Source organism: Mustela lutreola, chromosome 11 (assembly GCF_030435805.1).
Source record: "Mustela lutreola isolate mMusLut2 chromosome 11, mMusLut2.pri, whole genome shotgun sequence".
Lineage (NCBI taxonomy): Eukaryota > Metazoa > Chordata > Mammalia > Carnivora > Mustelidae > Mustela > Mustela lutreola.
The window spans coordinates 63,810,483-63,835,495 of NC_081300.1; the positions used below are offsets into that span (position 1 = coordinate 63,810,483).

At 46.3% G+C, this 25,013-nt stretch overlaps 2 protein-coding genes across 2 annotated transcripts in view; one reads left to right on the forward strand and one right to left on the reverse strand.

Annotated features, from left to right (window-relative positions):
- PI4KA (phosphatidylinositol 4-kinase alpha) overlaps window positions 1-25,013 on the forward strand; it is a 115,182-nt gene that overhangs the window by 54,383 nt on the left and 35,786 nt on the right. The window contains exons 20-23 of the mRNA XM_059140278.1: window positions 17,359-17,467; window positions 17,824-17,960; window positions 18,123-18,256; window positions 21,572-21,654. Coding sequence (XP_058996261.1) covers window positions 17,359-17,467; window positions 17,824-17,960; window positions 18,123-18,256; window positions 21,572-21,654 — 463 coding nt within the window. The remainder of the gene's footprint in view (window positions 1-17,358; window positions 17,468-17,823; window positions 17,961-18,122; window positions 18,257-21,571; window positions 21,655-25,013) is intronic.
- SERPIND1 (serpin family D member 1) lies at window positions 345-12,569 on the reverse strand. The gene is made up of 5 exons (XM_059140279.1): window positions 12,475-12,569; window positions 7,248-8,143; window positions 3,833-4,106; window positions 1,874-2,018; window positions 345-1,182 (listed from the first exon to the last, which is right to left on the reverse strand). The coding sequence occupies exons 2-5, from the start codon at window positions 8,125-8,127 to the stop codon at window positions 991-993; spliced, it is 1,491 nt and encodes a 496-aa protein (XP_058996262.1). The 5' UTR covers window positions 8,128-8,143; window positions 12,475-12,569; the 3' UTR covers window positions 345-990.

Genomic DNA, 25,013 nt, shown 5'->3' on the forward strand with positions numbered 1-25,013 from the left:
ATCTGAATGTCGCTTGCTTTCTCATACCAGACCCACTATGGGAGCTCGTCTCAGGGTCTCCCTGGTCCGGGGATGAAAGCCAAAGCATGTGCCCCACATCAAGACTGGCATTTCAGGAATTTCTACAAAGCCCCATCCACAGCATCTTTTCCTCCAGGATTTAGCAACATTCACCACGTCCTGATTCCGAAGAATATGCTTGCTGTGTAGCATCTGAATCACTGTGAAGAACTCAAATTGTTTTATGTACACCTCTGTCATTCCTGGGAATGTCAGCTATTTTGAATTTGACTTTTCTTAGTTACCTGAGCCTCAAAAAGTAGAGAATTATAGCAGACACACAGTAAAAGTGGCAATATTTATTTATCTCTAAGGTGGAAGGCATGGCCATGTGTACACACTGTCCTCTGGGCAGCAGTGAGGTGACAGCAGAAGTATAGATGACTTTTAGCATCAGTTCACAAGGTTAGGCCTTGAGAGAATTAAGCCCTAACACCCAGGGCACCCCGTAAATGTCATGAGGTTGCTTCTGTCTTGGGCACCATCCTTGGGAGAGGATGAGAGAAATTAGTCCTGCAGCTCATTTCTGTATTCTGTGTCCAGATGAGCGCTGGTAGTTTGAGTGATAGAGCCAAAAGTTCAAGAATGGGGACAGCAGGGAAAGGAGGTACACAGGTAAGCCCTCTATAGCTTTGCACTGAGGAGGCAGGAGGAAGCCGGTCTGTATGTTGCTGACACACCCTATGTAACAGCTGACTTATCACAGGTACGTTAACCTCTATGAACTGCTGGCCTTGTTCACCATGCTGAACAGATTCCGATGAGCTTCTCAGTCATTTGTAAATTTCTTCTCTGCTGTGGGCGACGATTTCAGAATGGTAGCATAAACCACGAAAGCCATGATGCCAAAACATCTCCATTCTCTTTGTTAGAATGGAACCAGGATTACAAGGTGCCCCCCGAGACACTTGAAATGCCCAGACCTCCACCTTAAGACTTGGTGGGGTTGGCAACTCTCCCCATGAAGAGCAGGCAGCTGGTACGGCGCTCATAGGTGAGGAAGAGGAAGGGGCGGTCGACAGTGAAACGGACTTGGGTGGTCAGCGGCATGAACCCCACCGTGGTCATGGCAGCAGCTTGGGTGCCCTCCTCGTTCACCGTGATGGTTCCTTGGTGCTTGAACTATTTCAAAGTGGAAAGGAAAGTTGTCAGATAAGGTCAGTGGGCACACAGAGGGATAGACGATATAGTGGAGTCTCCTGTCATTCAGGGTGGAAATGCCACATACAAGGCACAAACCATAGCTGGCCAGAATGACCCTTGAAGGTCTCTCTCACCTCCTGCCAGATGCAGTAATTGCGCTCAGAGTCTGTGTCATATAAACAATGCATATCTCTAAACTCCAGCACCACAGCCGCTCCTGGTGGTCGTCATAGTATGAGTGGTCTGCCAGCAGGATGGCAGCTACAGGCCCCGTCTCCTTCGCACACTGTAGGAGCACTGCCAGGAGGGTGGGGCCTGGATCTGCATGGTTTTTTTGGGACCGATACTCTCTTCTTTTTTTGTGGACTATCTATTGTTATTTCAAGTTCAGCATACAGGTCATGCACCTTCTCTGCATATATTTTAACGGGTCTTTCATGATTCAGCTGGGTGTACCTGATTCACAGATCGGGGCACACCTCCTCTCTTTCTGCAGTCAGCAGGAAAGAGGCTCACTCCCACGCTGCTTCCTAAAACAGATTACCCTGCCCACTCAGTGTCTGGTAGACTCAGCACTGCTGATGTGTGAAGTCAGATGAGGCAGGAGGGAGGCTTTGCTGGGGGCAGACGCTGGGGAGAAGTGTGGAGGGTGGACAAGGGGAGAGCATACCAGATCAATGGTGGTCCTGTGGTCTGAGATTCCTGTCATATTGCTGTCTTTGTCAAACAGTGCCGTGACCCCCATTGACTTCAGGGCCTCCACCAGGTTGTAGTTCTTCTCCAGCTTGAATTTTGGCAGAAGCACTTCTCGAGTTCTGGGCAGAGAAGAAAAGGGGGCCCAGTTTTATTGAACCACAAGTTCCAAAAGAATCCTGTTTTTCCCTCAAATGTCCACAACCTTATTTTCCCCATCAACCCCAGGTTGCTTTTACCACAGAATGGGTGCAGCACTTCTTGAAATTAATATCCTAGTACTGTCAATTGAGTTTTTGGGAAAGACCATCCATTATAATTCCGGTTCCTTAAAATGGAGGCATCGTTAGTGCTAGGTAGTCATTTCCTCCATACTGTGGGGTTCACGGCCCGCTTTCCAGGTGAGCTCCAGAACTATACTGGTTTGTGGTTTGAAAGATATCTGAAATAATTATCTTGTTTGGGTCCTTGATTTTACACATTTCTTATTTTGTCAAATAAGCAGTTGAATATCTGATCAGTGTACAGAAAAAAGAACCCTTCGCCTGCTGGAAAGTGCTAAACTTTAGTTCTCTGTCCTTGTCTCAGCATGTTCAGTCCTTATGGATAAACAGCAACTACACTGCCCATGGGGCCAAGTCCAGCACACAGAGGGGATAAAGAGACATCAGACACAGCTGAAGAGTTTGCTTTCCTTTTGACAAGGAAAGCAAACTGTGTGCTTTACACACAGGAAACTTTTCCTTTCCTGTGTGTGAAGCAGCAAAATGGTAAAGGTGGTAGGATAATGTCTGCACAACCAGGACAGATCTAACTACTGGAGCCATCCAGCAGGGGTTGAGGAGGAGGGGGTATTCCTGGGGCTTAGAAGGCTGCCCATAGCTTGAGAGATGGCCTGAGCCAAGCCTGGAGGGAGCTTGAGCCGTGGTCCGGCTGGCATGCTGAGGGGCACTGGGCAGTGGGAGGAAAAAGGAAGAGGGACGAAGCAGGACATTTGGGGGACTGTGTCTGTGGGCCTGGCCAAGAAGCTGGGCTGTATCCTGTGGGGAGGTGGCCCATAGAGAGCTTCTGAGAAGAAGAGCTGGAACCAGTGGGGACGCTATTTGGAGGCCAGTGCCATGGGGCTTGAGGAATGGAATGGGCAGGCTGGTTAGGTCTTCCTGGCTCAGGGTGGAGGTCACAGTGAGGTTAGGAAGGAGGTGGGTCCTGACGGGACATTTCTAAGGAAAAATTGACAGGGCCTGATGACTCATTGATTCCTTGGGCGAATACCTCCCTCTAAGAGCCCTCTTCTGGGTTTGTTCCATTTCTCTGCATTCTTGTCACAAAAGGAGACCTGAACCAGATTCACATCTTAATATGGGCCTAGCCAATTTCCAATAAAACAGCAATGTTACTTCTCTATATTTTCTGCCATGTTCCGCTAATAATCATAGTAACTACTTAAAACCTGTAGTTTTGACTCTGGAGTAATGAGAGAGGAAAATCATGAACAACATGTCCTGAATAGATTATGAGGCCTACAGCATTTCCTGCACAGGGAAGGAAGAGCTTATCGCAGGCACCAGGCACTGTGGTGGGTGCTCGGAGTCATTTTTCTAGGTCTCTCTGCAATCCTGGGAAGTCAGAATCGTGCTGCTTCTATGAGTGATGAAGCCAGGGCTCAAAGCTCTAGAGCAAGTAGGTGGCAGGGCCGGGATTGTTTCTGAGCTGGCTCTAAGTCACCTGCCCCCCACATCTGAAACTGTCATATGATGCTGTCTGATTGCTTCTCACTGAGCAGGATATTTGGGGTGAATTAAGAAGAGTGGCCCAAGATGGCAGTTCTTGGGTTTTTATGCACACGTCTCCCTTCTTGAAATGACTAAAATTCCCAGTGTTTCTGGTCTCTCCCGCTTCCCAAAGATCAAAAGAGCAAACATTCAACCTCAAGTACCTGTTTGTCATGCTTTTTTGCCATCTCTCCACCACCTGGGGCGTCAGCTGGGTCTCGAGGGTCTTCATCCCAGAGAGCTTGTGCGGGACCACGATGAGCATGCTGATGCCCCCGACATATTCCAGCTGCAGGACATCGCAGTCCAGCTCCTGGTCATTTGCTGCCAGGAAGTTCCCCTTGGTCTGCATCATGGAAACTTTGACCACCTCTCGCTCATTCAGCCGGAAGTTGTGGTTGTGTGTCATTTCTACAGGGAATTTATTCACCCAGGATCCTGTAAAGTCAACAAGAACAGGGCTTTTCTTAAAATACTATTTAAAAGCCGAGGTCCATACATGTGAGCATGCATCAGAAACACCTGGAGGGCTTGTTCTGACTGCACCCCCCACCCCCGAGTCTCTGGTTCTGTAGGTCTAATTTGAACCAAGAACTTGCATTTCTAGCACATTCTTGCTAATTCCTGGTCCGGAGACTACACTTTGAGGACTGCTATTCCAAATGATTCCAAGGTCAGAATGCTGACATACTCGTAGGAAGTATGATAATGGTAGAGAAGTTAGACTGGAATGAATTCTGGTTTAGATGAGGGAACTAACTGGTTGTTTGACTATAGCAAGATGCCAAATGTACCTGGACCTTTACTTGTTGACCTGTAAAATGAGCAGCTTTTTGCTCATGGCTGCTGTTTGAGCTTCTTTCCTCCCTTTCCACTCTGACTCCATCGGGACTAGAAGGATACACTGATGATGCCATCAGATCATCATGTCAGATTTGGGAATAATGCCGTGTGTCCAGGAGTAAGTGCACGTCTGTTTCGTCTCTCAGATGCTAGTAACTATGATAATGGCTGCTGACTGACAACTGAGAACTGGCAGTGTGCCAGGCATTTGTCCAAGCATCTTTCCCATATCCTTCATTTCCTCTTCCTAGCAACCATATGAGATGCGTGTTTTTTTTTATTATAAGCCTTGTTTTACAGAGGAGGAAACTGAGGCACAAAGAAGCAAAATAACTTGTTCAGGGTTTCTAGCTAGTAGGTAGAGCCACTGGGATGAGATAAGCCTCCTCCATGGCTTCTGGGGGGCAGATGCCCAGGGTCCTGGGATCGAGCCCTGTGTTATTAGGCACCCTTCTCAGCGAGGAGCCTGCTTCTCCGCTTCCCTCTGCCTGCTGCTTCCCCTGCTTGTGCTCACTCGCGCTCTTTCTCTCTCTCTCTCTCTGTCAAATAAATAAAATATTTTTTAAAAAATCAAATTAGTAACACATTGAGGAACTAGTGATTAAAATTATATTTCTAGACCGTCATTTCTTTTGATAAGCATCCGTGATTTAAAAAAAAAAAAAAAAAACCCTCCGTGAAAGATTGGGTGCTATAGGTATTTCATCCCTCTGATTCCAGTGGTAAATTAACTGACCATCCAACACGAGGGGAAAAGAATACACGTATGTTTGCCACTTAAACCCCTTGGCGTGGCACTGGTTACAATGTGCCAGAGGTTATAAACCGACTATCCTCATCATTCTGCAGTCCTTGATGGCGGGAATGGCTTGTTGCTGTGTTTCTCTGCCTGCTCCTGATCACTCGGCCAGCCTAGTGCAGAGGCACTCATGTCTGGGGCACTCATCCACAGACCAATGGATCAGGTGCTGCCCAAGTAACTTATACTGGCTGTTCTAAAGCTGTTCCTAAACATAGGTTAGTTGCTCACAGAAGCAGAATAAATGTCACTAGCAGTATCATACCTACCTAATAGATGACGTTGACATCTGCAGTTTTACTCCTTCAAGTTCATTGAGCTCTTGCCACAAAACAGGCTAGCACTGCATCACTCTGCCTTGCAGTGCTGCACACAACCCTGTCAGAGCAAGTGTTATCATCTCTAATAAAGGTGAGGAACCTGAGTCCCAGACACGTTGAATGACATGCCCAAGGCCACATGAATAAGAAGTGGGGAGGCCGGTGCTTAGTTTGCTCACTTCCATGTACTTAAGATCAGTAATAAAAAGTATATTTGTGGGGGGGGCGCCCAGCTCTTGATTTCAGCTCAGATCATGATTTCAGTGTGGTGAGATGGAGCCCCACTTCAGGCCCCGTGCTGGGTGTAGAACCTTCTTGTGATTCTTTCTCTCCTTCTCCCTCTCCTCCTCCCTGCTGCCTACATTCACACTGTCTCTCTTAAACACATATGTGTGTTCACCATATGCGTGCATATATGGCATGTGTCTGTGTGTCTGTCACAAGCCTATTAGAGCCCCAGCCTTTGAATACCCACTACAAGGCCAGCAGTGCGCCTGGCATCTGAGAGGGAAACCCAGGGGTCTGGCTCAGCCTCCATGCTCCTCCTTTGGTCTTGGCCGCTTCAGCCTTACTTTGCCCATCTGGCAGAATGCCTGCCTGGCTTAGCTGCTGGAAGGCCTCGGGCCTCCCTCGGCAGCCCCACCACCCCAGAGTGGCAGCCAAGAGAGGATGCCTGTCCTTTGCCTCCCTGGGCTGCCATAACTAGTGCTAGGCTAACTAGCAAGGCAGCATAGCCTCCCAGGCCTCAGGGACTGATTCTAGCTGGTGCCCACCAGGTTTTGGTGGCAGAGAGGAGAGTGGTTATATGTCACCATGAGTCATTGAGATGTGGACGTGTTTCGAGTGTCTGCCCTTTGGCTCTCTAGGCTTGTAGAATGAGGTAGAAGTTTCTTCCAGTTCAAGTCCCATTGAGGGTGCTGTGAATGAGGTCTGGATTTTACAAGTCCATTGCCCATTTATTTCCAGGATCCCAGGGGTCCTATGTCTGTGTAGTGGCTTGGGGGTAGGGAATGGCCTCCTTACTTGTCTGGCCCAGAATAGTTGGTCTGGAGATAATAATTTATTTCCCCACCTCTCCTTCCCATTAGTGCGCAAGGGTCCTAAAAGGAGTTGCAGGTATTAATGTTAGTCAAGCTGAACAGTTTTCAGACACCTGTCTTCAGCCTCTTGTCCATATTCCTGCTTACTGATAACTGGGAAAGGAGATGGGGAAAAACCCAAATCCAAGTTGGCCGAATGCTTAAAACATCTTTCATTTTTTTCTTCCTATTTAGCAAAGCGCTAGAGATGGCCTGCAACCTTGGCTCTGCCTCTTACTGGCTTTCACCATATATACATAATGTGCCCTGGGAGCATCATTTTACTTCTCTGTGCCTTGGCGGCTCTGTCTGTAAAATGAGATGCAAATAACAAGTTTCTGTGAGCATAGAGCACAGAGTTAGGGCTCAGGGTCAGCTGCTGCCATCGCCTCATCCTGATCTTCCCTGTGAGCTGACCTTGTGACTTGGTTTCCTGGATAAATCGAGCTAGAGAATATAGTTCTTGATGCTCAGTCCAGCTGCACACTAAAAGAATATGTCACAAGTTTGTTTTGAGAAACTTAAAGCAATTTCTTACCTTTAAAGTAGATGCAGTTTAGAATCATCATCTGAGTACCTGGGTCTATACTCTCTAGAGCGTCTTTTATGAGCCCCTTGGTGATCTTCAGAATGTGGTTATTGGTTTTCGATATGAAGGCAGGGTCTGAGAAGTCAGCCGCCTGGGCCTCTGCAAAGTAGTACTCTCTTACTTTTCTTTTGAAGTCATCCAGGATTGGAAATTGCTTCTGGACATAAAGATCATTGACCGACCGCAGTGTGTACCCAAAATTCCTCCTGAAGAGGCGATGAGTCAGCTTACGGAAGAGATTGTGAATGGTCATGATCTCATACTTGCTGCTGGCATTGACAAAGTCTTTGAAATGCAAAATCGAGTGCACTTGTTCATAGGTCTCCCCCCGCAGGCCGAAGGAAATCATACCCATGGCTGTGGAAATGCCCACTGGGGCTATGAAGATGTTGTCAGAAGAACGGGCCTGCTCCTTCAGTGCGCGGTAAAGGTTGAAAGCGAACTTGGCATTGAGGATGTTGAGACGCTGGATCCGGCTTTTGCCTTGGAAGAGCTGGAGGATGTTCCCAGCACCGGCCTCTGAATCAGTTGGCAAAACCGCATCAATGATGTCAATATAGTCATCATCTTCGCTGAATATCTTCTCTAGGTCCAGATAGTCCTCATCCTCCTCCCCCTCTGTGATCCAGTCGTTGGTGACCGTGTTTTCCTTGTGGAAGTCGGCAGGGAGAAGGGGCATGCTCAGGTTTTTGCTACTTAACTTCCCCCATTGGGGGTCTGCGGATGGAGAATCTTCCCCTCCTTTATCAAGCTGACTGGTCAGGCTGTTGCTCCCACACATGGACATTAGGATGAGAGAAACGAAGAGGGGTTGGAAAAGGTGTTTCATTTTGGCAGAGCTAAAGCTGGGAGAGAAAACCAGCGACAGGGTCAAAGGTGGGCTTGCAGACCAACCACTGGCGCCTTATAGCTTTGACCCCAGAAGATGCCCTGGGAGTGTCAGTCCTTAACCATTTTACCATCACACATCTTAAGAGAAGCTGGTGAAGATAAACAGATACCTAACATTTGTGTCGCTTTATAAACTTACCTGAAGGAGCTGTGGGCCCCAGCTTGAGAATCTTTTCTGCAAAGATTTACAACACTGCGACCATATAGATTCCTGCAGACTCAGTGTTCCCAGGGAGTTTCTTTTTCATTCACTCACTGAACTTTCTCTCCTGTTTTCCAAACGACTTATTAGGCACTGGAGGCACCCCCACCAAGGGGCTCCGCCCGCTAGACAGGGAACAGACATGCAGTAAAGCAGGGGGGTTCTCATAAGGACACTACCAAAGCAGGGGTGCAGAGCTGGGGTGTGGCCCTGCCTCCTGTGGTAGGAGCGGGCTGCCAGGAGAGCCTCACCAAGCTTCACTGGGAGGTGGGGCCTGAGTGGAGAGAGTGAAAAAGGCGTATAGGCCAGGCTTTCTGCAAACAGGTATTCTAAAGATACGTGAAATTTGTGTCATTATTTGGGGTTGTGCAATTTGCATAACATTTGGAATTTGTCATAATGCAGAGATCCTCTGAGTGCCCAGTGAGAGGTGGCTGGCAGCCTGTATTTCCCCTGGAGCCCCAGAGGCTGTGAGGCTGTCTGGCTTACCACAGGTGTCCTACCTTCTCTCCATCTGTTCTTTGACTCCTGATGCTGTCAGGAGGACCTACTAAATCTTTTTTCCTTAACTGCTTTGAGCATGGGGTTGGGAGTAATCTTACCAGCTCTATAAGGTCTGTGTGAGAATGATGTTGGAAAGCTCTCGCTTGAAGGCCTGAGGGGAAGTCCCTTTATTTAAATAAGATGAATTCTGGGCTGCCTGGGTGGCTCAGTCAGTTAAGCGTCTGCCTTTGGCTTAGATTATGATCCCGAAGTCCCAGGATCGTGCCCCATGTCCTGCTCCCGGCTCAGCAGGGGAGTCTACTACTCCTTTTGCCCCTCCCACCGCTCATGTTCTCTCTCTCAAATAAATAAAGTCAAATAAATAAGGTTTTACTACATATACTGTGGTAAGCCTGTCTTTACCCATCCCCTGCCTTATTCCAAGGAAGGACCTGTCATGTCTTGTCAGAGCAGTTTTACCTGCCAAGTGGCTTTTTCTCTCTTTTGCTTACTTCCTGCCTATAAATTGCATCCTGGGTAGATGAGCTATTATTTGATGTTTCTGTGTTTCACCAGGACAGCAGTGGTAGGCATTTATAATGTTATACCATCGTATGTGATCCCAGTGTCACTTCTGAACAACCTGGGAAGAAGAACTGTATCTTGTCATGTTTGTTGTGTGTGTGGAACCATCTCCCGTTAACTAGATATTGGAGGACCAGAGTATCTGGTTCCAATCCAGGCCAGATAAGAATTACTGGTGTCTCGGGGCACCTGGGTGGCTCAGTGGGTTAAGCCTCTGCCTTCGGCTCAGGTCATGATCCCAGTGTGCTGGGATCGAGCCCCGCATCAGGCTCTCTGCTCAGCGGGGAGCCTGCTTCCTCCTCTCTCTCTGCCTGCCTCTCTGCCTACTTGTGATCTCTGTCTGTCAAATAAATAAATAAAAAAAAAGAATTACTGGTGTCTGTTCAGCAAACATTTGGACTTGTTAGTCTGAATTTGGGCCTGGGTATACAGATACCCAACTTGTGATGCTCTCAGTTTTGTTGATGTTGATGACAGCAGTGACTCTTTTTTTTTTTTTTAAGACTTTATTTATTTATTTGACAGAGAGGCCAGCACAGAGAGAGGGGGAAGCAGGCTTCCCACTAAGCAGAGAGCCCGATGCGGGCCTTGATCCCAGGACCCTGGGATCATGACCTGAGCCGAAGGCAGAGGCTTTAACCCAACCACCCAGGCGCCCCCAGCAGTGACTCTTGATAGAGATTTGCTGGATGCCAGGTGCTGTGCAAGGAATTTAATCTATGTAACTTAACATCATCCTTCCAGCATTTTATATACCAGGATCCTGAGCCTTATGTCACTGTATGACTGTTTGTGGCAGTGGAGCCTCTGCCTTTTTGCCTCCGAGCGCTAGAACTGGTTTCCCTGCCCACCCACCTTCACATCACCCCCATCTTCCTCCTTGGGTCTTTCCCAGCCGTACCATGAAAATAATCAGCTCAAATGCTGTTCTAATCACCACTGAAAGACTTACAAATCACACACTTTGGAGGGAGCAAGTCACCTCAGTTTCTGACTTTGAAAATGTCTGTTGTCTTTTCCAACCCTACAGCCTTCCTCTAGCATCCAGCCGAGGCTGCGGTGCTGTACACTTGGCCCAGGCATGAAAAACCATTTCTGACGTGTCTGGCTGGAGGTAGAACTGGGCCAGTTTCCAGATAGAACTGGGCATGGATATTGACAGCAATACACTGTAAAAAGTTAGAAAAGAAGAAAGCGAGCAACTTGAAGTCTCCTTGCTAGGTTGCACTTAGGAAGATCCTTCTCAGGCAAAAACAAGGTTAAAAAAACAACAACTTGAATAAATAGGAGTTCAGGAAAAGGAATCTGAGACCAGATAAGGAGGCAGAGGTGAAGATGTTCATGTTTTTTATCCTGTGTTTATATAGTGTATTTGGAAGCTTCTTATACTCTGTATAAGATGCATTAGGTGATGAAAAGCCAAAAATAGTGTTCAGTATTCCCTTTTCAGAGGAAAGAGAAAAAAACTCTTATATTTTCTCTGAACCGAAATTAAGGATCTAAAAGGTTAGTCTTGGTGCCTGGGTGGCTCAGTTAAGCATCTGCCTTTGGATCAAGTCATGATGGTCCTGGGATCGAGCCCCACATCAGGCTCCCTGTCCAGTAGGGAGTCTGCTTCTCCCTCTCCCTCTGCTTCTCCCCCAGTTTGTGCTCTCCCTCTGCCACATTAAATCTTAAAATAATAATAATAAAAGGTCAGTCTTCCTGTCATTCTGCCATTTAGTATAACAATTTTATAAGACACTTTATTTTTTTTTAAAGATTTTATTTATTTATTTGACAGAAGGAAAGAGATCACAAGTAGGCAGAGAGGGGCAGGCAGAGAGAGAGAAAGGGGGGAAGCAGGCTCCCTGCCGAGCGGAGAGCCTGATTCGGGCCTCGATTCCAGGACTCTGAGATCACAACCTGAGCTAAAAGCAGAGGCTTAACCCCCTGAGCGTCCCAGGTGCCTATATATAAGACACTTTAAAACTATCACTAGGTTATATTTAAATCCTGGTGACTACTTTTGAAGAGAAGCAATATTTTTTAAAGGAAAATCATTCAAAAGTTTGCCTTTCTGAGAACTTTATATGGTGCTTTCTCATGCCAGTAGTATGGAGCAAGGTTGGCCTTTTGGTTGCACATCAAAGCAAAACACCTGGATATCTCAGTCCCTCCTGGCTATGTCTTCAGGCCCAAAGAAGGCAGATATGATGGGGGAGAAGAGACTGCTTGAAGTTTTAAAAACCTTTCATTTTGAAATAACTGCCAACATTAGAAAAGTTGAAAAACCGACATAAGTGTTGCCTAAGTGGCTCAATCATTAAATGTCTGTCTTCGGCTCAGGTCATCGTCACGGGGTCCTGGGATTGAGCCCTGTGTTGGTCTCCCTGCTTGGCAGGAAGCCTGCTTCTCCCTCTCCTACTCCCCCTGCTTGTGTTCCCTCTCTCACTGTGTCTCTGTCAAATAAATTAATAAAATCTTAGAAACAAAAGAAGGAAGGAAGGAAGGAAGACCGACCTAGAGAACAGCCCCTGTACGCCCTTTTCCCAGATTCACTAGCTTTTGTATTTTGAACAGTTGCTTTATGGCTTTCTCTCCATATATACACATCTGTGCGTATGGGTGTGTACACAGGCAGGCACACACATAAACTTTTTTTTTCTGAAACCTTTGAGAGTAGGTCACTTTTGGCATGTCGCTTTAACTTTTAATTCAAATATATCACGGAAAAATGTCTAAGGACAGGGATATTTCATGTACCATCATAACACCATTACATACTTAAGATAATTTAACATAGGTACAATACTTTCCTATTCTAGTTCCTATTTCAATTTTGTCAGTTGTGTCAGTAATGTTACTGACAGAATGTTATATTAGGTAGACTAAAAAACAAAACCATTTTTCCATTTTTAAAACAGTGTAGAAAGCTTTTGAATTTGTAGTTTGATAGAGAAATGCATGTTATCCATCTCTAACCATTGCAAATAAGAATTTAAAATCGGCAGAAATGTTAAAAACCAAACTCACCTCTGTGCTTCTGAGAAGTGGTGTTGCAGAGATGAAATGAGCCAAGGTCACCAGCGGGGTTTCAATGTGAACTTTGGTGCTGGGCCGGTGTTGGGTATTTTTCAAAGTAAATATGTCCCAAATCAAATACCATTCAACTAGCTTTGTCAGCACAACCCCCCTCGGCTGGGTCTTTGATCTCTGCTGAGTGACTTCTGACTCCTCTGCTCTAGTTCTGGTACAGCTGGTGTTTTGAAGGCATGACTGTCATTGTGTCAACGTGCTTGTGGGCTCAATCCTTGCTGAAGCCACCACATAATGAGGCACTCCTCAGAGCTGTAGGGGCTGGGTTGCATTGGGGGTAGCTGTAATGCTTCCCTAAAAGCAGAGGCCCACTCATCTGCCTTCCAGCTTTGGATTCTCCCACTCAGGTGATCTGGCCGTGGTCTGGTCTCTAGGCCTGATGCGGCTGCTAGGCAGGTGTCCCCATGCTTCCATGATGTGTCCCTCTGTAAAAAGTGGAAGGGAGAGAATGTGATCAGTGATCTCTAGTATAAGGAGAACTTGGTACAGAACTTTCTTCAGCTAGGTCTCACTCGCTGTGTTTTGTGCCAGGCTGCAGTCCAGCTTCCTTAGCTGTTACAGGACAGATAGGGTATTACTAAACAGAGCTCCCCAAACTCCGGCCCATCTAGGCATTCACAGGGATCTGTGGAGCTAATATCACCCTTCATTTTTTTTTTTTAATATTTTTTATTTATTTGAGAGAGAGGATGAGCACGAGGCAGGGAGAGGGTGGAACAGAGGGAGAGAGAAAAGCAGGCTCTCCACTGAGCAGGGCGCCTGATATGGGGCCGATGCCAGGACCTTAAGATCATGACCTGACCCTAAGGCAGATGCTTAACCAAATGAGCCACCCAGGTGCTCCTGGGATCACTCTTTAACATTCATTTTAAATTCTGTAATCTAAAACATTATTACTAGAATATTCTGGATTGTTTGGAAGACCAGCTTATCACAGAGCGTTCCTCCCTGATTTTGGTACCCAAGAGTGTGTTTGTTACCCAGAGTCCCTCTGATGGAGAACAGGACTCTCTGGGGACTCTCTAAGTGTGTGAGAAGCCTGTAGGGGGCGTCTGTGTGTTGTTCATTTTGAGAAATTTCTGGCATGTAAAGAGGGCTATCCGTTGTGTTTAAGAGTTGACAGGTGTGGCTGGATTTGGGTCCAGGTCAGCCAGCATTCAGTAGCTGTGGTCACACACCGCTTTCTCAGAACCTCCACTCCTCCTGCTCAACACTGGGACTTCAGCATGGGCACCATCATGCAGGCTCAGAGAGGCCCTTCCATCTGCACAGACTCCTCCCGGGCCTGATAAACCCCATGTGATCTACTCTTGGCCCCTCCCTCCATTTCCACCTTGTTCTCACACACTCTGAGCCCGGCCCTTCTTGGAGCCTTGGCACTGGGTGCTCTTTCTGCAGAGTCTTCCCTTAGGCCCACCACACAGCTGCTGTGCTCCCACCATCTGTTCTGGGTTTCTCCGAGGCTGTGCTGGCCACGCTGGTGGGAATCCCACCTCCCACCCTCTCTGTTCTGTCTGAGCTGAGGACAGTAGTTAAACCTGCTGCATAAGGTTGCTGTGAAAATTAGATGAGATGCTGAGATAATGTGCAGAAAGCACAGAGAGTTGGCGCCCAGCACTTGGTCAATGCTAGTAAACCTTTGCTATTGTCTCTTTCACCATATGGAGTTTATTCACATAAAATATCTGGAAGGAGATGCAGCCAACTCTTAACACTGGAAATGGGAGGCAGGTGAAAAGTGTTCATTTTTTCCTCTTTATACTTTGCTGGAATTTCTTTTCTATGAGTATGTATTGCTTAGGTTATTTTAAGCGAACTGGTAATGTTTTTTACATATCTAGATTTCTGAGCATGTATCCCACTGTTGAAATAACTGGATTTCAGCCCTTCCTGACAATTAGCTCTCCTAAATTGTTGGGTGGGAGGTGCTCGGCACCACTGTTACATCTGGGAAAACTCACTCCTGTCTTACATCATACCTCTAGTCCCAGTCAGATTTCTCCACGATTTCTTTGACAGCTTTTTAAAATCTAGGATCCAGGGGCACCTGGGTGGCTCAGTAGGTTAAGCCACTGCCTTTGGCTCAGGGTCCTGCGATCGAGCCCTGCATCGGGCTCTCTGCTTGGTGGAGAGCCTGCTTCCCCCTCTCTCTGGGCCTGCCTCTCTGCCGGCTTGTGATCTCTCTGTCAAATAAATAAATAAAATCTTAAAGAAAATTTTATTTATTTATTTGACAGTGAGAGAGAGATCACAAGCCGGCAGAGAGGCAGGCGGATTGGTGGGGGTGCAAGTGCCCCACCGAGCAGAGAGCCCGATGTGGGGCTCAATCCCAGGACCCTGAGACCACACCCCGAGCCGAAGGCAGTGGCTTAACCCACTGAGCCAACCAGGTGCCCCAATAAATAAAATCTTTAAAAATAAAAAATAAAAGAAAATAAAATCTAGGATCCTACACTGCATTTGGTTGTTATGTCTCTTTGGACTCCTTGATCTGGTTCAGACTTTTCTCTGACCTTGATCTTAGGGGAGAGCGGGTCAGTTATCTTATAGCCCTTTCCTTTACCCTTTGCCTGTCCTGTCTTGGGGCCAGACAGGATCCGTTTGTCATCTTCTAGCCATTCTCTGGTACCTCCTCACTGCTTTCTGTCTCTCCTGAAGCACAGGAATATGTCTCAACCAGTCCTAACCAGCCTGGGTATACTGTGTCCTTATCTTAGGTCGCTTTGGAGCACTTCTGGGGCCTTTTGTGATTCCACCACAGTTTTCCCTTCCTGGGGACCAGAGCCATCTCAGCTGGTGTGATGGAGTCATCAGTACAGGGAGAACCTATAGGGCACTTCCAAGCCCTAGTTCTTAGGAGGGAGGCAGGGCATTCTCAGGGTGAGGAGTAGTAAGATCACAAAGTGGAGATAAATTTTCGACAGTCACTTTCTCAGTGTTCTAAAACCATGGGGGCCCCTGATCCAGTTGAGAGTGAAATATTCTGAAAGCCTGACCATAACCACCAAAGGCAAGTTCTCTTTACAGGACATCAGAACCTCTTAGCCACATTGACCTTGAATACCAAGCCAAGGCTTTGGTCTGGGAGCCCCGTTATGCCTCTACCATCTCTTGCAACCTTATCTTAGGGAGCTCCATCACCTCAGATTCAGTCCCAGAGCTTCTTTTCCTCAGACCCTCATCTTTGGCCACTAGCAAGTTAGAAGCCCCTCAGGTGTGCTTTAGTGGCAGTGTCCTTTCTACCTTCAGACAGTGCTGTCCACCAGTGCCCTCCCCAGTGCTTCTCCACCTCCTTAGCACCTTCCCACAGGCCACCCTGCAGCCCCCACCCTATCTTGACTGACACTCTCCAAGGGCACAGCACCCTAGTGGCTTTCAGGGAGGGCCTGCTTGCCTCTCCTTCACAGCATGTTGTCAGCCCTAAGCCAGTACCTGTACCCTCCCTGTGATTGTGGAAGCAACATATCTATGGCAGAACTCCAGGAAATACAGGCAACATTAAGGAAGAAACTAGAAGCTCCTGCCAACCCAGCTACCCAGAAATAATCATTATTAAAATGCAACTGGAGATTTCCCCTCTTTTTCTATGTACATGTATTTATATACATATACCTTAAATCTATGTCATGTTATATGCATTTTGCATTTTTTTCACTTGATGTAAGTTCTACCTGTGTCACCAAATATTCTTAGAAAATACAGTTTCTGATATATTGTAACTTATGTAAATGCCCCGTTCAGGTAATCATTTAGTGTTTTCCTCTTTATTTTTCTATTCTAACAAATGTTGCAACATTTTTGTACCTAAATCAGAAAAAAAAAAAATGTTTTTTATAGATCCCTACAGATGGAATTTTAGGTGAAAGGATGGGGCTATTTAGAATTTTTGATACATTTTTCCAGATTGCTTTCCAGGAAATAGCGTACCAGTTTATAGTCCTACCAGCTACAGGTGCAGGCACCCCTCTCACTGTCCCCTGCCCTCCCAGCAGTGGTGTCATCATGTGCCCCACCTCTTTGTCCTTGGCCTTCATGACTGTTTGGATAGCAGAGACCCCTTCTTGTAGCTTGATTGTCATCTTACAAAGCTTGACATCCTCTGGGGGTTCTGTGAGGACCAACTTGTCCAACAGGCGCTGTGCACAAGTTTAACATTTTTGCACAACCTACAAGCCACTCCCTGCTTCACACTGGGCACAACACCATCTGGAGCAAGGATGCAGGGACTTCAGCCTCTCACTGCTGCGCCTAAGCAACTCTGCCTCTACCTATTTTAAATCTTGGAATTCTGCCCAAGATGACTGTTGGAAAAGTTGTGCTTCCCAATCTGAAAGCCATTTCTCCTTAACCCACAAATTTTCTCATGATCACCCTGTCTCTCCAGGCACAGCTGTTCACCTAAGCTTCAGCCTCCCCAGGCCCAGGCTTTGGGCCTGATACCCCTATGGCTGGACAGCCTGCTCCCCCTTCACTGCCTGGCTAGGGTTACTTGCACGGTAACACTGAGACCTGTGACACCTTCTCCAGGAACTGCCACACTGTGATGATTTCCTCACCTGCCTCCAAACTCGGCAGAAAGGTCTTTATAGAATGGGGCTTTTCACCTCCCAGGCGCAGTGCCTGGTGCACATTAGCTACTCAATAAATGTTTGCTGAATGGGGGAGTATTTACTAGAATTGTTGGTCACTGCTCATTGTGTCTTTTCCTACCCAAAATGACTGACTGATTCTTGGAGAATGAATCTGGGATTGATTTTACATCTGTAGGTTTTACGGCTTGTGAGCAAATAACCTTTTCTCCCTCTGTTCTCCGCGCATCAGCTCACCCGAAGGTTACCTCCCATCAAAGAAGCCAAGCCTCGGCTGCAGAAACTCTTCCGGGACTTCTGGCTCTATTCTGTGCTGATGGGATTTGCAGTGGAGGGCTCAGGTAAGAGGGTCCTCGCTGCCCCGGGGAAGACAGAGTGCAGCGTGAATAAAAAGGTGAGACAGAACAGTCCCTAATTATGAATGTGCATGCACTCAAAATTCGCCCAAATTCAGCTGCTTTTCTGTGCATTCAGCTGTGATTGTAAATGTTACACTTCCCAGATGTAGTTTAGGGTTCTGACAGTGCTCTGTATCTTAGGAAAAACCCGTTTGAGTTAGGAAACAAGTTCATTTCTGTGCCGCATTTAGGCGAAAATTGGCGCAAAGGACCCAGGACTCCAGAAATGGTCAGTGTCACCTGCCCCTCAGTGCTTCTGGAGTAAGGTGGTGGTCTCACTCATGTGTACTCTCTTGCAGGACTCTGGCCAGAAGAATGGTACGAAGGGGTCTGTGAAATAGCCACCAAGTCACCCCTGCTCACGTTTCCCAGCAAAGAGCCCCTGCGCTCTGTTCTCCAGTATAACTCGGCCATGAAAAACGACACAGTCACCCCCGTAAGGATTCTCACCCTGCCAGGGAAGGATGATGTGGGGCAGGGGTTTCACTAAGCTCTCTTTCATTGTCCTTGTTATCACATGCTTTCCGTGGCTCCTGGGGGGAGGGTCACCTTCCCCCTGGGCGCCTGTGTGAGCCCTCAAGTGTTTCTTTCCCCCCAGGCTGAACTGAGCGAGCTCCGCAGCACCATCATCAACCTGCTGGACCCTGCTCCTGAAGTGTCCGCCCTCATCAACAAGCTGGACTTTGCCATGTCTACCTATCTCCTGTCTGTTTACCGCCTGGAATATATGAGGTACCCAGGCCTTTGCCTCCCAGCACAGCCACGCCGGAGCTAATTTTTAAACTTCTCTGCCTTCTGGGCATGGGACTCTTTTCACTTCCTCCCAACACATGCAAGCTTTCTTAAAAAGCAAAAACCAAAACCACTCTTCTTGTGTGCTCCTCCCTATTGGGCACCAAACACTGCAACTTATAAATCCCCAGGTATCTAAACTCCCCTATCATCTTCTCCTTATAAGGAACAGCCTTCTGAGCAGTCAATATAGACGTCGCAAACAGTCCATTGGACTGTGCAAGAGCCCACATTAGGAACTGGCCCTCCCTGAGCATGTTCGAAGACCTTCATTGCACTGGTTTGTAGGACCACAGCTGATTACAAACAGCAAATGGGAAGTGGGAAGGGGCCTGTCCCAAAACAGTCCCACAGGTGCCTGGCGCTCAGGATGCATGTGTAATCACAGCAGACCTAACAGCTCTAATAATTGTCATCGTGACAATACCAGTATTAACATGGATTGAGTGCTTATGCCACACCGGCACTGTGCTAAGTTACATGTATTGACACATTGTCCAACAATGTGTTGGTAGGTTACATACCTACCAAGGCAGTGTTACATACCATTTTACAGGTGAGGAAACTGAGACACTGAGCCATTTAGTTAATTACCTAAGATAATAATCCATGACTAGGACTGAGATCCAAGTAGTCTGTTAAGCACTGTGCCATGCTGCCTCTCCTAAATGATGGCTGGAAGAAGCAGCTAGGGCGTTCAGAACACTGCTGCCTGTGTGAATGCTCCAGCTCCACCGTGGTAAGGCCTGAGGGCCCCTCGGGCTGCAGCTGAATACACTGGCTACAGAATGATATGTCCCTGTCATCAGAAAAGATCAGGTTACATGTCGCCCATTTGTTGAATCATAGGATAGGTGCAATAAGTTATAGAAAAAGTTTACCAGTGGTTTGAAAAAGAAAGTGTTAGTTCATAACAGGGGAATATTTGGTGAATGCCACCATTTTTTAAAAAGATTTTATTTATTTATTTGACAGACAGAGATCACAACAAGTAGGCAGAGAAGCAGAGAGGGAGGAGGAAGCAGGCTCCCTGCTGAGCAGAGAACCTGATGCGGGGCTCCATCCCAGGACCCTGGGATCATGACCTGAGCCGAAGGCAGAGGCCCCAACCCACTGAGCCACCCAGGTGCCCCAGTGCCACCATTTTAATTTTTATTTGGTGCCATGAAACCCTCTGGTAAAAGAACTCTTGCTCAGAAGCTCAACGTATAAAATAGATTAAGTCTGTTTTGGGTGAGTGGGGGTGAACACCCACCTTCCTGCCCTGTCCCTTCCTCCCTGCCTCTTGGTAGCCTGAGGGTGCCACAACAGAGCAGAATTTGAAAACTAGTGACCCATTCTCCCCCAGAGTACTACAGAGCCATGAAATGAAACTGCAAATGCTTTCCATTATAATTTGAAAAAAATGCTTTTTCATTTTTTTACAAAAGTAATATAAGAACATTACACATTAACTTAGAAATAAGTAGAGAGGAAAAACCACTGATCCCACCACCATTCCCTATGTGTGTTAGTATAGTTCCCTCTTGTCCTTTCTATAAGGAATATATTTTGAAAGAGTAACCAACCAAGGCAAAACAAGCAAGCCAACACAGACCAAAAACCTGGTTTGCTCCGAGGTTGAATGGCTACAAGAGATGTCCCCGGACCCTCTCAGCCTCATGTGCCCACAGACAGGGCTGTCTCCTGCTTCCCCACAAGGGTGCCCATGAATGGAGTTCTCAGGATCTCAGGACACACTGTGGAGTGGGCTGGTAGAGCAAGACCATCAGGGAACAGCCCCCAGGAAGCTCTCAAGAGCCCAACTCCCATCCCAGGTTGCCTGCCAGGCCTCTGAGAGCATTGTCAGCATGGAGAAGCAGCCCTGAAGCCTTTATTCAGGAGGCTGGCTTCGGTTCCCAGCCACTGGTTATTACAAGAGCTTTAAAACAGTAAAGTGGGGGCTTGTAGTGGCATAGTCAGCTGAGTACTCGACTTCAGTTTTGGCTTGGGGTGAGATCGAGGCCCAGCTTTGGGTGAGATCGAGGCCCAGCTTGGGTTCCGTGCTCAGCAGAAGTCTGCTTTGTATGCTCTCTCCCTCTCCCTCTGCCCCGATCCCCCCCACATGTGCACTTTCTCTCTCAATCTCTCTCGCTAAAATAAATAAATAAATAAATAAATAAACAAACAAACAGCAAAGTTGGCAATACAAGAAATCATATAAAAGCTCTGAACCTAGGGGCGCCTGGGTGGCTCAGTGGGTTAAGCCGCTGCCTTCGGCTCAGGTCATGATCTCAGGGTGCTGGGATCGAGTCCCGCATCAGGCTCTCTGCTCAGCAGGGAGCCTGCTTCCTCCTGTCTCTCTCTGCCTGCCTCTCTGCCTACTTGTGATCTCTCTCTGTCAAATAAATAAAATCTTAAAAAAAAAAAAAAAAAAAAGCTCTGAACCTGAGCACTCAGGAACACATGTGCTTAATGCCAGCCGGCCTGCCCTACTAAGGTTTGACTCACCAAAGGTCAGTGCAGAAGCCCACAGATGCACTCCACCAAGCACTTGCCTGTGTACACACGGGCCGTGCTATCTTAGTGGAGCCCCTCAACTAAGTAGTCCCAAACAGCTACTATAAAAGTGAAAATGGCACATAAAAAAGAGAAGGAAAACATTGGGATGGTGCAGAAGATGCTCAAGATGAAAAATACAAATCTCACTTTCCTGGCTCTGAATCCAGAGATCCCCACTCTTGATAGTTTTACTTTCCCTTTTAGAAGTTCTCTAGAAATTGTCTATAAATGCAGACATACATATCCTACACATCGAAGGCACATGGAGGCCTTCCGGAAATCTGTCACTGACATCGTGCTGTCCCTGTTTCCCCCGCATCTTGCTGTCTCATGGAACGGTGCATCTTGGGTGTTTTTCTGTAGCGGTGCATATGGAGTCATCTCTCGTTTTGGTGGCTACGTGATGTGCCATTAAATGAGTGTACTTTGGTGTAGCCAGCTAGTCTCTCGATGAACATTTAGCCAGCACTCTTAATCCTTATGGACATAACCCTTAAGATCTATCACTAGTGGTGGGTTGCTGGTTGGAACGATGTGGGAACGTTATGAGAGAGGGTGGGTAATTCCCTCCAGAAAGTCAGCGTGAGCACATGACCCTCGAAGTGGCGTGGGTTATTGGTTCTTCGCAGCCTCACCAGTTCTGGGCAGTACCACATCTGTGACAGGGAGGGGCTAGATTTCTCAAAATTTATTCCAAACTGTTCTCTTTGCTAGGGTACTGCGCTCAACAGATCCTGACCGCTTCCAGGTAATGTTCTGCTACTTTGAAGATAAAGCTATTCAGAAGGACAAGTCTGGTAAGTTCCTTGTTGTGGTACTCCGATCAGGAGATGAGCTTTAATAGTCTAATAAGGAATACTACTCCCAGTTTTCTGTCTACATGAAGAAAATAGTTGTATGAAGTTACATGCTACATTGGAAATATTTAAGGTTATAAGGTTATAACCTTATAACGATATAGCCTTAAGGAGCATCACTCTTGTCTACCCTCAATACTTGTACGCTCCAACCCCCAAATTTCAGTCTCTAATACTATCCCATGCGAAAAGGATCCTGGGCTCCTCACATAGTCGTTGATGGACCTAGAGCATCTTTTAACTTTTTATGCTTTTTAAATGTCCAGAGCAGGCTAGGAGGACAAAGAACCAATTTCAAAAGACTCTCAATGGACAGAGTATCACAGTTTGAACATGAATAATATTTTTATTACTTTGCTTAAAGAAGGACAAATAAATAGGATAATGGTGTATATCCAAATACACTAAGATATATATAATCTACATATTTTAGCAAAGCAACAGATATAATATATAATATAATTACTGTATAACATTAATACAGAATATATTGGATATATGTGTTTATATGTATAAAATGTTTGTTTTTTCCACTAAGTGTTTGTGAAATAGAGACAAGTAGTTATTTCTCTTGTACAATCAGGAAAGAGTGAACAAGAGGAAAGAGCCACACAGTCCAGGAAGAGGCCTAGCACCAGCAATAAAGTCATGCCTGGCCTCCAAGAGTGACCAGGTAGAAAGGGTGCCCAGCAGGTGACAGGTCAGAGGTGTCCCACAGAGTAGCCAGTTAAAGGTACTCTGTTAGCTGAAAGTAGCTGTTAGAGAGTTTGCTGGGGGGTAGATTCAGACCTTCTGTGTGGGGCTCCATACTTCACTAGTCCTGCCAGCCCTAAGGAGACCCCACTCGGGACTATGGACACTTCCATAGTTCTGGTCCATAGTTCTAGGCCAGACTATCAGGACCTGTACACCAATGATCCACAGTCCAAACAACTGCATCATTTCTGGAGGAGTTTCAGAATAAGGAAATCTATATGAAACGCAAAGACTTACAAGTCCAATGATGCAAATGTCCTCAAATCCTGAGTGTGCAGAGAGTCTCAGATGCAGCCAGTCCTAAAAGCACCAGACTCCTAGGAAAACAAATAAATGAAATTCTCCGGTGGTATAAAAATATTAGAGTTTGGGACGCCTGGGTGGCTCAGTTGGTTAAGCAGCTGCCTTCGGCTCAGGTCATGATCCCGGCGTCCTGGGATCGAGTCCCACATCAGGCTCCTTGCTCCATGGGGAGCCTGCTTCTCCCTCTGACTCTGCCTGCCACTCTGTCTGCCTGTGCTCGCTCTCGCTCTCTCTCTCTCTCTCTGACTAAATAAATTAAAAAAAAAAATATTAGAGTTACTGAAATGCTAGTGAGGCAAACCTAAGATAAGAATGGCAATAAAAATGAGAAGAGTTATTAAAATTGAGACTGCAAAGAAAAAAAATTAAGCACATAATATAGTCACTGACCAGTTTTAGTATAAGGTTGCTGATGGGTTTTAAGCATCCTTCTGTTGGTCTATGTGTTGATTTTTAAAGTGTTTAAAAATTTAAGAGACTTTGAAATATTAAACACAGGTTTTAATTAAATGCTTATGGGGTGCCTGGGTGGCTCAGTGGGTTAGGCCGCTGCCTTCGGCTCAGGTCACGATCTGGGGGTCCCGGGATCGAGTCCCACATCAGGCTTTCTGCTCAGCAGGGAGCCTGCTTCCTCCTCTCTCTCTCTGCCTGCCTCTCTGCCTACTTGTGATCTCTCTCTGTCAAATAAATAAATAAAATCTTTAAAAAAAAATGCTTAGAAAAATTTGATCAGTTTTGTAATTGTGCTTAAATATTTGAGGGAATTGAGTACAGTAGATCTTTGAGTCTTGATTAATTGTGTGGGTAAATATTTCGAGGAATGCTAATGGAGAATTCTTAAAATCAATAAATTTATTATTAATTAAGTACAATTAGTAGTGAGGAGTCCTTCCCATGTTTAGAAGTCATTGGCACAGGGAAGAATCTATCAATTTGTTCTTGCCAGTGGAGAATTAATCCCCAGATAATTCTGGTGCTGTTTTTTCTATTATTGAAAAATCAGTCCTTCAAGAATCTTTTCTAAAATCACCCCGGGGATTTCGAGGTACTGTCTCATGTAAGACCTTTGTCCAATAAGTCCTTTAAAGGGCCCTTCCTGCTATTGCTCGACAGTTGGGAAATTGAATGAGTAAACATATTTTGGGGGTTTGGCAGAGAAAGACCCTTTGAGGGGTTTGCAGGCTCCCCCTGCTGGCAGTGCTGGGAAGGACTGGACTAGGAGGAGCCCTTTAGAGGCTAGGGTGGAGTTATGTGGAGGCAGTTTGTATGCTAGGAGACCTCTTCCACTGGTGCAGGATACAGGAGAGGAGTCCCACACTCAGAGGGTCCCACACACATGCCCCACCAATGAGCTCCCCCTGCTGGCAGTGCTGGGATCCTTGCACTTGGGGGTATAGTAAAGACACTGTAAACCACGGGCTGAGCTGTTCATTGATTTGCTCTCCTCGTCTGTCCACCCATTGTCTATTTCACAGCTATTTTGTGCTAGACAGTTGGGTCAGTCTGAGTTTCTTTGATTCAAGGAGGGAGGGTAAGCAACAAAAGGAAATTGAGACTGCCAACCCCTAGGGGCCTAAGAACGTGCCACATTTTGCCAGTCTCCTAATGAGAATATCTATAGACAGAATCAGTTACCTTTCTAAAGCTAAATTATAATTCTCTTCTGAGCTCTGTTTCTCTGTCGCTGTGTTGTAAGAGGAAATTAAATTGTGGAAAACAGTATGGAGGTTCCTCACAAAGTTAAAAGTAGAGCTACCCTGCGATCCAGCAATTGCACTACTAGGCATTTATCCAAAGGATACAGACATAGTGATTCTAAGGGGCATGTGCCCCCCAATGTTTATATAACAATGTCCACAATAGCCAAAATATAGAAAGAGCTCAGATATCCATTGACAGATGAATGAATAAAAAAGATGTGGTGTATATACATGGAATATTGGAAATGGAATTGGAAATGGAAATGGAATGTTACTCAGCCATCAGAAAGAATGAAATCTTACCATTTGCAGTGACAGGGATGGAACTAGAGGGTATTATGCTGAGCGAAATAAGTCAAAGAAAGACAAATGCCATATGATTTTACTCATGTGGAATTTAAGAAACAAAACCAATGAACATAGGGGAAGGGAAGGTAAAGTAAAATAAGATAAAAACAGAGGGACGGGGAAATCACAGAGAGAAAGGCAAACCGTAAGAGACAATGAAACTCTAGGAAACAAACTGAGGATTACTGGAGG